The 14,405-nt window shown below is 43.2% G+C and overlaps 1 protein-coding gene across 1 annotated transcript in view; it reads right to left on the bottom strand.

Annotated features, from left to right (window-relative positions):
• Window positions 1-11,279, bottom strand: part of CATSPERB (cation channel sperm associated auxiliary subunit beta) — a 93,954-nt gene extending 82,675 nt beyond the window's left edge. The window contains exons 1-3 of the mRNA XM_021706411.1: window positions 11,201-11,279; window positions 3,610-3,698; window positions 814-954 (exon numbers count right to left, since the gene is read on the bottom strand). Of these exons, the coding sequence (XP_021562086.1) occupies window positions 814-954; window positions 3,610-3,698; window positions 11,201-11,279 (309 nt within the window). The remainder of the gene's footprint in view (window positions 1-813; window positions 955-3,609; window positions 3,699-11,200) is intronic.
• Window positions 11,280-14,405: the final 3,126 nt, after the last annotated feature.

Here is a 14,405-nt window from a genome sequence, read left to right as displayed (position 1 = left end):
GCCAAAAAGTGAGAATCATCCAAATGTTCATCAACTGATAAATGAATAAACAAAGCGTGATATCTGTGCAGAGGGATATTATTTGTCCATAAAAAGGAATGAAATGTTGACATGTGCCTCAAGGTAGATGGACATTTAACACATTACGGGACTGAGAGAAGCAAGTCACAAATGCAACATGTTATATTTTATTCACATACGTTCAGAATAAGCAAATCTATAGACAGAATGTAGATGAGTGGTTGCCTGGGGTGGGAAGCGGAGGGGAGCAGGGAGCAGCGTCCAGTAGTTACAGGCTGTCTCTTCAAGTGATAAACATGTTCTGGAATTAGACAGCAGTGATGGTGCACAACTTTAGGAACATACTAAGAACTGTTTGGCTGCATGTTTTAAATAGATGAATTTATCATATGTTAATTATGTATTTTTCAAGTCATTTTTCAAAAGTAGGTGAAACAAAGACATTTTCGGGGGCGAGGACCCCAGAGAATTCACTGCCTGCAGACCCACACAGTAAGAAACTCTAAGAGAAGTTCTTCAAGCTAAGGACAGCTGATGGTCCTTGGACCTCCAAAAAAGAATGAGGGACAGTATAAACAGTAAGTATATGGGTGAATAGCAGAAAAGGCATTCTTCTTCCTTTAATTTCTTTAAGAAGAAGCTATGACTGTTTAAAGCAAAAAGCACAGCACTATTGTTGGGTTCAAAACGTACATCGATGTAATGTTACTGAAATATCTACTTTTAAAACAAAGACATCCTCTACTGGGAGGAGCGTGCGTTTTGTTACAGAATAAAATAAAATGTAATTACCAAGGTTAATTTAAAGTGGAAGATGCCATTATATGTACTATTTACAATTTCCAAGCTAGGAGCAAGTCCTCCTGATGTGAACATACTCAGCATTCCCTTGAAAGTTAGGTCATTTTCAGTTTGGAAAAAACACTGGATTTTCTTTGGGAAAGAGAGAAAAAATAAACATTAATAACAATTGTCAGAAGAGATGCATATTACATGAATTTAAAAGTAGGGAGAAATCGGTGACAAGCAGCTGCTGAAGACGGTTACCTTTGGGAATTACTGTCTGTAGCTAGGGGGAAAAATCTGTTTTAAAAATTATACTTTGAGATCTCAGTCATCCATTATGACAATGTCATAAAGGTTTCCTTCTTACATAATCTTCTCTATCATAGAGATGGTAATCATTATTACACTCAGTAAACACAGAATCAAAGCCATATGCTATTGCATGTAGAAATTCCAATTTCACTAAAACTGTATTTTGTATCTAGATAAAAAGGAAGCAAATGTACAAAGCAAAGCTCATCTTACTGCATTTTTATTGGTTATTTCCTAGTCTTGAGAAGATATGTGAAAACGTAGTAATCACAAATTATCAATTTTACAGAAAACTAACATGGGACAGATACTAAGAGCTCTATTTCAATTAATTCTCCTAGTAGTTAAGATCACTTTGCAGCTGGGTGTGGTGACTCATGCCTATAATCCCAGCACTTTGGGCGGCTGAGGTGAGAGGATTGCCTGAGCCCATGGGTTCGAGACTAGCCTGGGCAACTTGGCGAGACCTCATCTCTCTACAATAACTAAAAAAATTAGCTGGGCATGGTAGCGCGCATCTGTTGTTCTGGCTACTTGGATGGCTGAGGTGGACTGATTGCTGGAGTCCAGCGGGTCAATACTGCGGTGGCTATGAGCATGCCACTGCACTCCAGCCTGAGTGACAGAGTGAGACGCCAACTCAAAAAAAAAAAAATCATTTTGCACAAGTTCCCTGAGTTTAATTTCCCTATCTAAAAGAGAAAAACACATCCATTTCAAAAATGTCTACTGAACACTTACTATGAATCAAGCAGTGTCATCGGTGCTGAAAATACAGAAGTGAGTAAAAGAGGCAATCATCTGGGTCCTCGTGGAATTTATATTCTAATGAGGATTGGCAGGGAGACAAACTGGCGGATGGACTGGTGGATGGGCGAATCAGTGGACAGGCAGATGGGTGGACAGGTGGATTGGTGGATGGGTGGATTGGTGGACAGGCAGATCGGTGGACGTATTGGTGGATGGGTGGATTGGTGGATGGGTGGACTGGTGGAAGGATGAAGGAAAAGATAGAACAAGCAAAATAAATATAGAATAAATGATACAAATAAAGTAGGAAAGGGAGATTGAAACTGTAGGAGTTTGGGAGAGGAGTGCAATTTTTAACAGGGTCACAGGGGAAAGGACTAGAGTACTTACCTCAAGGAAGATTAAATGTCACAATGAATACAGCACATTTTGAAAACGGCCTGATAGACATAAACATGTTATAAAGGTAGCTATTATTTCTATTAATACTGCTATTAGACCTCCTAAGCCACAAGTATATAAAACGTAGGTCAAAATTCACTTTTTAAGAGGAAAAACGGTCAGAGAGATTAGGTAGCCTGCCCAACAACACACAGATCATAAGTGGCAGAGCCGAGGTTTGTCCTCTGCTCCATGATCTGTCTTCTTCCAAAGTCCCTTCTTTTCCCACAACATGTGACCACAAATTAGGAACGCAGTTTTGACATGAAAGGCGAGCACTTCACAGTTGTTACAGATACAAAACTCACATATATGTCTGGCATATCAAGAAGGCAGGGATAAATGTTACATATACACTATACATACTTATGGATATACATAAATGTCTGGCATATCAAGAAGGAGCTGACCTAAGTCAAAGCAGACTTAGGGATAACTGTTCTCAGGGGTGATTCTCCCTGCTTTTATTATATCTACCATAGATTTTTAGACAGCCTGTGAATATTTTGTTAACTAATATTTTTGTCAGAATTTGTTGTATGCCGGTCTTAGTAGTGTGCTTTATTTTACTTCATTTTTTAAAGAGTCTTGCTGTATGTGAGCCAAAGGATCATACACTCCCTTAGTCCAAATGACAACGGCATGTGATCCTTGTTACACAAGGAAATTCTTCTTTTTCAAGGTCATATGAGTTAACTTTCTTTCTCTAACAGGCTACATCTGTCAAACTTCAAAAGGACATATCAATTCTATAAAAAATTAAGACTATCACAGCCGGTCTTTTAAAAAGGGGCGAGGGGGCATCATCTTAAAAGAAAGAGAAAGCGGCCGAACTCGGTGGCTCAGCCTGTAATCCCAGCACTTCGGGAGGCCGAGGTGAGTGGATTGCCTGAGCCCGCGGGTTCGAGACCTGCCTGGGCAATTAGGCGAGACCTAATCAAAAATCAGCCAAGTGTGGTAGCACGTGCCTGTAGTTCCAGCTACTTGGAAGGCTGAGGTGGAAAAATTGCTGGAGCCCAGCAGGTCGAGGCTGCGGTGGCCAGGAGCGGCCACTGCACTCCAGTCTAGGTGACAGAGTGAGACTCCAACTCAAAAAAAAGAGAGAGAAAGCAAGGCTGCCCAGGGAGCCCAGCATCCAAATGAAATGTTTTTTCTGACTGGACACAAAATAGCAAGGATGGAAAATATCATTACTCAGGTAGAATTACATCTTCCCTAGTCTGGACACAGTGCAGGGGTTTACACCCAGACCCTCAAGGAGTGTGACATGTTGCAACAAGTGCTCCCACGGGACCTTACCAAGCTGTCTGAGGAGAGGTACAGCTTGATGAGCTCATTCTCCACAGGGAATCCTGTGCTGGAACAAGCAAAGTGCTTGTCCGTGTCACCTAAATCATAAAACAATACGTCTATTAGGTCACTGAGAGAAGAATTTCCATGAAAGACACCATATTTTAAAAACTGACAGAATAGTTTTAAAGAATAAGAATTATAATTGCTTGCTTTAAATTTACTTTAGATAAAATTTAAATCATCCACTCTTTTTTATTCTTTTTAAAGATATTGTCATCAGGACACAAGAGAGGAAGGTTTGGCTGGACACTAAGCTACCACATGCTAGACCATGACACAAAATGGTTACAGGTGAACAAAGACCAGATCTTGACACCTCAAATCCTCACCCTTGATGAGGGCATGTGAGATTCAGGACCTGGAGCCTGAGAAAGAATTCACATTTTTCTGGAGAGCAGTGATAGGAAGACAGTGGGAGGGGGACCCTCCTCCTTGCCTTGAGTCTGAAGAGAGAGACCTTGATGGGCAACTCAAAATGTAACTTAAGTACCTGCAGTTGGGGGCACAAGCTCAGACTCCTGCTTAGAAAATCTGAATGACCAGAAGGATCCAAGACGGTCACTGGGGAGTAGCCAACTTGTGTCTATCTTACTGAGTGGAACAGGTAAGATAGACTCAGCCACTGGTAAACTCAGATGGCTTGAGCAACTTTGGATGGGAAAGCATCCTGCATCCCTCAGAGCAGGGGTCCCCAACTCCCGGGCTGGTACCGGTCTGTGACCTCTTAGGAACTGAACCACACAGTAGGAGGGGAGTGGCAGGTGAGTGAGCGATGCTTCATCTGTATTTACAGCCACTCTCCATCACTAGCATTACTGCCTGAGTTCGCCTTCTGTCAGATCAGCAGTGGCATGAGATTCTCAAAGAAGTACAACTGAGAACTGAGCATGTGAGGGATCTAGACTGTGTGTTCCTTATGAAAATCTAATGCCTGATGATCTGAAGTGGAGGTGAGGTGATGTTGCTAGTGCTGGGGAGCAGCTGCAAATACAGATTAAAATGAGCCGTGAGGTTTGACTGCACAGAGACCATAATAAGTCAGTGGCTTTCAGACTCATATCAAAACCCCATCAGTGAGTAACAGGTGAGCTGATGTACTTCAATTGTACTGCCGCATCTGGTGGCAGGCTTAAAGTCAGAATCTGACACTTACTTTAGTCCGCACATTCATTATTTTATTTGCTACTTCTGTGTGTGCCTCTTTTTAATGGTAAGCTGTATAATTATTTCATTATATATTACAATGTAAATAATAATAGAAATAAAGTACACAACAAATGTTATGGGCTTGAATCATCCCGAAACCATCTCTGTCCCCGGTCTGTGAAAAAAGCTGACTTCCATGAATTCGGTCCCTGATACCACAAAGGTTGGGGACCACTGCTGCAGAGGACTCTTCAAAGACACTAGGACTGAGGAGAGGAGAAGCTGGATGGCTGACATGGAGCCAGGGTGCCCATCCTGCGGCATGCCAGGCCTGCATAGCACCTACAGTCCTGTCTTGTGTGTGAGATGGGGTAAGTGGCCCCGGCACGGTCTGGGTTGGTTACCTCCTCCCAGCTGGGCACAAGGCATTGGAGTCATATGGGAAGAGATCTGGTTGGGGCACAGTGGCATGCGGCTGGAGCCCACAAGAGCTGGGAATACACCTGCACTCCCAGCACTTGTGCCAGTCAGCCCCCGAGTGCATGCTCCCTACCAACAGTGCCTGGTTTGGCTCCCAGGCCAGGGAAGTCACCTCCCAGTCACACTCACTCAGTGTTCCCTGCCAGTATCAGGGGACCAGCCTCCCCTCCTGGCCAGGAAGGTTTTCCTGCCAGCCTCATGTGCCCAAAGGGCAGGTCCCTCCATAACAGGGAATCTGCTGTTTTTCAAGTGCTAAGTGCAGACTTGGACCAGAGACGGGGGACATGAGAGGCACCTGGAGGCTCTGTTTCTAGGTGGGAATGCTCTGGTCTGTGAAGGTGAAGAGCTGCCAGGGTCCCAGACCCTGACCCAGTCCTTGCATCAAGCTCCCAATGGGAATTGAAAAGCAGTCCAACTGGTCTGATCATAGGAAACACTTCATCAGAAAGTCACTTTGAATGTAGAGCACTGCCCAGCAAGCGTGTCAGAGCAGAAGTGAATACCATCCCTCTCCCCAAGTGAACTATTCTGAATGACAGAAAAGGCTCTTGGACAGCAGGACATCATCTAGCTACAAAACAATATAAACAATGGCAATAATAATAAAAAAGGTCCTCCTCCCAGATGAGGAAGAACCAACTGAAAAACACCAGCAATCCTCAAAGGCTTAAAGAGACATAACCTAAAAAAAGCAGCTATCAGCCACCAAATAATGGAAGCCACCCAGAATAACCTGTTTCTGATGACAGATACAGAATTCAGATATTATATGGCTAAAATGAATAAGGAAAACCATGAGAAATTAGAAGCAAGACTCACTCAAGCCATGCAGGAAGTAAAAGATGAGTTGGCCAATGTAAGAAAGGTCCCTTCTGAAGCCCTGAAAATGAAAAAATTCCTCCTGGAATTTTAAAGCACAATAACAGGCCTAGGGAGCAGAATCAATCAGGCAGAGAAGAGAAGACCAAAATATTGAACTCACCCAGTCTGTCAAAAGCATAGAGAAAAGACTCAAAAAGAATGAGCAAAGCCTACAAGAGGTGTGGAACTACCTAAAGAAACCAAATCTACAATTGATTGGAATCCCTGAAAGAAAAGGAGAAACTGAGAAAACTCTGAGAAGGCCTTCCCTGAGGTCATCCAAGAAAATTTCTCATATCTTACTAGAGAGGCAACCATCAAAATGCAAGAGATTCAGAGAAACCCTGTGAGAAGACCATCTCCAAGACACATAGTAATCCATCTCCCCAAGGTAAGCCCGAAAGAAAAAATACTAAAGGCAGTTAGAGAGAAGAGACAGACTATCTACCATGGAAGACCCATCAGAATTGCAACAGACTTATCAGTAGAAACCCTACAAGCCAGAAGGGACTGGAGTTTCATTTTTCATGTTCTCAAATATAAGCAATTTCAGTCAAAAATTTTCTACCCTGCCAAGCCTCATCAGTGATGGAAAATTAAAGTCCTTCCCAGACATTTAATTCCTAAGAGAATATGCTGTCTCCACACAACCCCTTCCAGAGATCCTTGGGAAGGTCTTGAACACAGAAACAAAATAATGGTTACAACCATCACAGAAGCACAGGCAAGCACAGCATTAACAGAGCATACAGAGCATTTGAAAAGTTAAAAATAAATAAATAAATAAATATATATATATATGGAAGCAAAGCAACCCCCTAAGAACCTTATGATAGGCATAAACTCTCACATACCAATAATTAACTTGAACATGAGTGGACTGAATGTGCTGCTAAAAAGGCATAGAGTAGCAAAATGGATAAAGAAACATGATCCCGCATTCTGCTGCTTCTAGGAAATCCATGTCACTGCAAAGGACACTCACAGGCTTAAGGTAAAAGGCTGGAAAAGGATCTTCCAGGCAAATGGAAAACAGAAAAGAGCAGGGGTAGCTATTCTAATATCAGGCAAAACAGTCTGCAAACCAATACAAATTTTAAAAGAAGGACACTACATAATGATAAGAGGCTCAATTTGCCAGCAATAAATATCCATCTCAAACATACATACACCCAACACAGGAGTACCCAGTTTTATAAAATAATTGCTAAGTAAACTAAGAGAGTACACAAACACTCACAGAATCATAGTCAGAGACTTCAGTACTCCACTAACAGCCCCAGGCAGATCATTGAGGCAAAAAACCAACAAAGAGATCCAGAACCTCTAATATAACACTCAGCCAAAAGGATTAAATGGACATGTACAGAACACTCCACCCCAAAACTACAGAGTATGCATTCTACTCAACAGCATTTAAACATACTCCAAGACTGATCACATTCTTGAGCATAAATCAAGCATGAGCAAATTCCAAAAGGTTGAAATAATATCAAGCATCTTCTCAGATCATAGCGAAATAAAAATAAATACTGTTACCAATAAGATCTCCTCAAAACACACAAAGACATGGACACTAAACAACATTCTGCTAAATGACCATTGGGTCAACACAGAAGTCAAGACAGAAACAAAAAGATTCCTGGAAACAAATGAAAGCAAAAATGCATCTCATCAGAATCTCTGGGATGCCATGAAAACAGTAGTCAGAGGGAAATTCATAGCATTGCATGTGCATATTAAGAAAATAAAAAGATCACAAGTAAACAGTCTAACATCACACCTAAGGGAACTGGAAAGGGAAGAACATGTAAATCCTAATTTCAGTAGAAAAATTCAGTTTACTAAGATGAGGTCACAACTGCAGGATATAGGAGAAAAAAATATCATAGAAAGGATTAACAAGACAAAAAGCTGATTCTTTGAAAGGATAAATAAGATTGACAGACCCCTAGACAGATTGACTTTAAAAAAAAAAGATAGTCCAAATAAACACAATTAGAAATGTGAAAGGCAATATCACAACTGACCCTGAAGAAACTCCAAAGATTATCAGAGATTACTGTGAATATCTGTATGCAAATAAACTAGAAAACCTAGAGAAAATGGAAGATTTCCTGGCATCACACAACTTCCTAAGGTTGAAACAAGAAGAAACCGAAATCCTCAACAAATCAATAACAATCCAGGAGATCAATTCAGTTATAAGAAATCTCCCTGCACCAGATGTTTTCTCAGCTGAGTTCTATAAGATACACAAGGAAGAACTGAAACCAATTTTATTGAAAGTATTCCAGACAATTCTCCCTAGCTCACACTGGTACCTCAAATTGGCAAAGGTCCAACAAAGAAAGAGAATTACAGGTCAATTTCTCTGATGAGCATAGACACAAAGATTCTCAGCAAGCTTCTAGCAAATGGGATCCAACAACACATTACAAGTCTCATCCAACACAGTCACGTTGGCTTCGTTCCCAGGATGCAGGGCTGGTTCAACATTTGGAAGACAATAAATGTAATTCAGCACATTAACAGGAGTAAGACCCAAAACCACATGATTATCTCAATAGACAAGGGAAAAAAACACTCGACAAAATCCAGTAACAAGTCTTGATAAAAATCCTTGAACACCCAGGCATAGAAGGGACATTCCTCAAAACAACAAGAGCCATCTATGACAAACCTGCAGCCAACGTTTGCTCAATGGGCAGAAGTTGGAAGCTTTCCTCCTAAGAACAGGAATAACACAAGTTTGCCTAACTCTCACCCTTTCTGTTCAATATAGTGCTGGAAGTCCTAGCCAGAGCAATCAGGCAAGAGAGGGAAATCAGACCTTTGAAGCAACTTGGATGCAACTGGAGACCATCATACTAAGTAAATTATCTCAGCAGGAGAGAGATCCTGCTAGGTGATCTTTTACAGCCGAGCCCCTTTTCCAGACTCTCCTGCACAGACCCACACTCCTACACCTCTGAAGTGCATGTGGGAGTTCCCTCTGCTTCCATTCTCTGACTCAATTTTTTTTTTGGTTGAGGTCTCATTCTTGTCTCTCAGGCTGGAGTGCAGTGGCACAAACACAACTCACTGCAGCCTCTACCTCCTGGGCTCAAGTGATCCTTCCACCTCAGCCTCCTGAGTAGCTGGGACTACACCAGCAGCTAAGTTTTTAAATTTTTGAAGAGACAGGGTCTTGCTATGTTGCCCAGGCTGGTTTTGTACCCCTGGGCTCAAGTGATCCTCCCTCCTTGGCCTCTCAAAGTGCTGGGATTAAAGGCGTGAGCCATCAGGCCCAGCTTGGCTCAAATTTTAACATGTTTTAAGATCCAGTTCAAACAGAGGTTTTTTCTAATCTTGTCTCAGGGAAACTAGACTTATCCTCTGCATTTGGTGTCACGCTGTGAATAGCATGCTTTGTCAATGGGCTCATTGGCCCGGGCAGTGAGAGGGAAGGTGCCCACAGGGGTTGTGGTGAGAGATAGAGACAGGCTTCCTGGGTTGGCCACTGTGGACCCTTAACCTGGAAATCCTTGGGTCACAGAATGTGCAAGATGCTGTTTTTATCATGGAAGGCAAAAAAGTGACTTTTTTGCAAACTTCTAAAGGAGAGATGTGACAGCGAAGTGACCTGCCTACCAAGAGTACCACTGTCAAGAGAAATACACATGGAGCATGGATGCAGCATCTGCCCGCCTGGAGTAAAGCCCCCGGGTACCTCCACTGAGGCAGTGCCGGTCAGGAAATGTGCTCACTGCTCTATCTACCGTCGTGCCATCACAGCAGGCGCCCTTTGGCCATGGACTCATCCTCCTGTGTGTCAGTCACCTGTGACCCACCACAGGCCAAAAACCAAGTGGAAAATTTCAGAAATGAATGCTCCTAAGTTTATGTTGTGTGTACTGTGTCCAGTAGAGTGACCAAGTCTCATGCCACTGGCCCCTCCTGCCCTGGTTGTGACACATCCCCTTGTCTGGTATGTCCACACCACACAGGCTGCCCACTGGCCACCTAATAACTGTCTGGCGGTCAGATCAGCTGCCTGGGAACTGCATGTGTTCCAGTCCCCTGATTTCATTCACTGACGCCATGTCACACACCTGTGTCCTCCCTCCATCTCATCATTAGACCTTTTCAGACCACAGGAGGGCTAAGAGCACACAACTAGACATTCTGAGATACAGAGAGGCCATGTCACAAAACTTTTATTGCAGTGTGTTGCATGTATTCTCTTTTATTATTAGTTACTGTTTTCCACCTCTTCCTATATTTGATTTATAAATTAACTTTGCAAATTAACTCTATAAGTTAAACTCTATCATGAGTATAGATGTAGAGGAAGAAACACAGAATACGTAGGGCATGGTCCCACTGTGGTTTCAGGCACCCCATGGGGAGCTGGAGCATAGCCCTGTGGGCGAGGGGGGCCCACAGGACAGTCACAAGGCTGAAGCCAGAAGCACGTGAGGGCCTTCCCTCTCTTTTCCACCCACCCATCGCACACATGCTGCTGCGGAGGTCAGAGAATGCCACTCTCAGGTATGCCTCTTTGGTGCGTGGATTATTTTGAGCAGAAGGCAATCGAGAGACAGCAGGTACTGAAGGGCTCTCTGCCTTCTCCTCTCTACCTGAGGCAGGACACGAATCTCCAGTGGCAATGCATCCTGCTGGAACCTTTCTGGCCATTCAGAAGTCCTCCTGACTGGTTCACTCTGTGTAGTGATTCCAGAAAACACTCTTCTGCCAGCCTTACAGGCAATTCATACTACATGCAACCCTTCATGGAGGAGGGTTCAAATAATTAGAGTTTTGAAAATATAAAATTAAACTTTAACTATTGTATGACTTCTAAGTGATGAGCTACTACAAAAAGAGAAAAGTCTCTAAGTATACGACTTCATAAACGTAGGTTCATAATGGTGCTATTAGAAAACTCCGGACCAGAGTAAAGATAAAGAAGAAATACTAAAAGAAAAATGTTTCCACAGTAAATGAGGAAGTGGTTTAAATGAGAACTCCTGAGAAGGAAACAGAAAGAAAGAGGGTGGAAACTTACCTTTATTATACACTATTCCTGATGAAAATTCAAATATGTTCACAGGTAAAAGTATAACATATATAAGTGGCAATTCCATCTGTTGAAATAAATAGCAATTGTTTCCGTTCACTTACTCTGAATCCATTTTTTTGTTCCTTTTATTATAAACAACTACAAAGAAGCAAATAAATCATCTCTTCAACTTAAAAATATTCCACATTATGTGACAAAAAGTGGACAACTTAACAGCTGACTAAACTTTACGTTTACTCCCTAATTGGGAGGTGAATGTTTAAGACAAGTTTGTAAGTACAATGACTACCAACTAGAAAAAGAGTCACAGATCTTTCTTTAATGTGGACAACTATTAGAGGGGGAGGACTAGTTGACTGCATAAAACAGAGCCTGAACTGGCAGACACAGAGGACAGCATAGCTGTGACTCATCTGGCACTTTGGCATTGGTCATGGGGGAGGTAAGCCAACTGGTCCTGGATATGCACAGTGAGTCCCCTACATACGGACTGACCTTCAAGTTACAGCTTTAATGATGCGCACCTGATTTTTTATGTATTATTTCTCTCCACCAGGCAGCAGTATAGCCTGTTACATACATACAGTACCAGGTAGGCGATTTGTCAGTTGGGTACCTAGGCTAACTTTGTTGGGCTTAAACAGATTGGATTTACCAGCGGGCTCATGGACTATAACTTGTTCGTATGTTGGTGACTTCCTGTATGTATGTGTGTGTGTGTGTGTGTGTGTGTGTGTATACACACATATATATACATAATGTTCTTTTGGGAATGACCTCTAGGGTTGATACACAAGATATTGAGTGACATATTCAAAGTACACTACTACAGAGTTGGGCGGAGTACAGAGATCTGGTTCAATAGACCTAGTCAGCCACAAAGATGCCACAAAATAACAATTTACAAACTAAGTAGATGTCAAGCATCTAACTCCATCTGACCTATCACCAAAGCTGCTACACTGTCCCTCATTCTGCCCAATGCACATGTGGTCCCGTACTCTTCACTTCCTCCAATATGACAGCTTTTCTCAGTTAAATACAACTTTCTTTCAACAGCTGTCTCACAATTAGAGAAAAGGCGGAGACTTTAGCCAAAGATGAGCTCCATCACTGGGATTGCTTGCTCTTCAGCAGGTTCCTTGACTTCGAGTTCATCTTTTACTCAGCGAGTTGGGGACCCCAGCCACCCCAAGGTGTCAGTATGAGACTTGCATGAAAGACATGTAAGCACCTCATGGTCACTTGGCATACCACAAGCATATGATGCATGCACCCATTGAACCCCTCTCTTTTCTCATGGCATGGCAGCAATTTCTTGTCCTCATCACACGCCCCTACTTACCTGCTGGTTGGATCACCCCGGTTATCTCAGTTATAATGGGTTTTACACCATGGTGAGATACAAGTTACATTCCTGGGTATCTACCCTTCTCTGGCACCAAATCAACACCAGGAACGCCCCCAGGAAGGAACCTACCCACCCCCCCAGCTGGCTTGTGTGTGGTTACCCAATTTCCATGGAATAGCGATTATACTGTGAACTTGTAGGACCCTAGTTTTAATATTTCTAACTACGATTACCTCTTAATGAGATGCCTGACTAGCTTTTCTTTTCTTTTCTACAATTTCCCCAAGTTTTCTTTCATATGGCCTGAGAAAAAAGACCTGAAATCCAGAGCTGAGTTTCCACAGTTGACGGGCTCAACAGCTCATTCAGCTTGGTAACAGCCAATCAGTTGGTACCAAGAGCAGAAGTACTCCAGAAATCTCCAGATGGCAGTTGGAACTTCCAGCTAACTGCCTCAGAGCCCCAAGGGGAATTTCCTTAAAAACTTGTGGGAGGTGGGATTTCTCCAGCGTCTTTAACAGAATGCCCCCCAAGGAAGGTTCAGTGCCTACCTGTGGTCCTCTATAAAATACTCCAGTCACCATGTGACCTGGAGTCTGAGAAAAAGGCTGCTACCTCCAGCGAGGCTCACAAGCAGGCCATCTGTCCAGGTGAGTTTCAGAGCTGAGTCTCGAAGGAGGAGTGACATCTGAAGTAGGGAAGACCTCAAGGCAGATAAATGAGATAAGCAAATACGCAAATCACAAAGCCAAGACCAAGCCATGGGTGTGTGGGAAAAAGTAAGATGGTGGAATGCCAATGTGTCCCCATTGCCATCACTGTGGGACTGTCCTTTCCATAGGGATACTGGTGGGGTGCGGGGCAAAACTCGTGAGCCCTTTGACTCAACCCCGATATTAATTCCAGAGCAGCCAGCATAGTTTTAAAACAGAATGTATTAGAGAAAGTGAAGGGGAAAGACAGAGAGAGACATGCCAGAGCTGGCAAGGGCCAGGAAAAAACTGTGCTTTTGCTTTTGACCAAGGGCCTGATAAGCCCATTTAGGGATTGGCATGTTGATGAACGAGCAGGTGAGGCTATCTGCTCAGAAGAGAGGACCATCTCTTGCCTCTGATGGAAGAGGGTGAGGTGGACTGGAAGTCTGCAGTGAATCCACATTCCAGCATGCAGGGCAGTTCAGTCTGTCAACATGCTGGTTTCTGGATACCGTCTTTCTAAAACGAAAAACTGTCTACAAGAACTTTCCTACCTACACCTAACCTGTGCTACCACTCAGGCACTCAGGCTGTCTTTGGCCGAGTGCCCGTGAGCTGAGGCAGGACCTGCCTGACTTATCCCGTGCCCTGGCGAGTCACGAATGGCCACGCAGGCCGACAATTCATTTTTGACAATGATGATAACAGAGCCTGGTTTATACTCATCCTCTGCTTCAGCATCCCTGCACACAGCCACGTGAGACGTATCTGGTGTCTGGGTTTAATCTATTCCTGGAAGAACCTGTGTCAGAAATGCTTTTCTCTCCCTTCTCTGGTAACTGTGACTGGTAATTATTCCAGGTTACGCCTCAACTGAAATAATGTGCAGAGCTCATCAAAATCTCTCTCCTGATGAAGACTCATTTCCCAGACCTGTTGGGGGGGACTCCCTTTGTGTTGGCCACTTCCCACTAGAGAAGGTGACAAAGTTTCTGTATGGAAGCAAGTTGCCGTTTTTGTCATCGCAGCAAAATTGTGATAAGCAACACCGCATCAAAATGAAAACATCTTAGGCCTGGCATGGTGTCTCACACCTGTAATCCCAGCATTTTGGGAGACCAAGGTGGGAGGATTGCTTGAGCCC

The sequence above is a fragment of the Carlito syrichta genome, unplaced genomic scaffold (assembly GCF_000164805.1).
Source record: "Carlito syrichta isolate Samal-C Ts95f unplaced genomic scaffold, Tarsius_syrichta-2.0.1 Scaffold315561, whole genome shotgun sequence".
NCBI lineage: Eukaryota > Metazoa > Chordata > Mammalia > Primates > Tarsiidae > Carlito > Carlito syrichta.
This window is presented reverse-complemented; position numbering and strand designations above follow the sequence as displayed.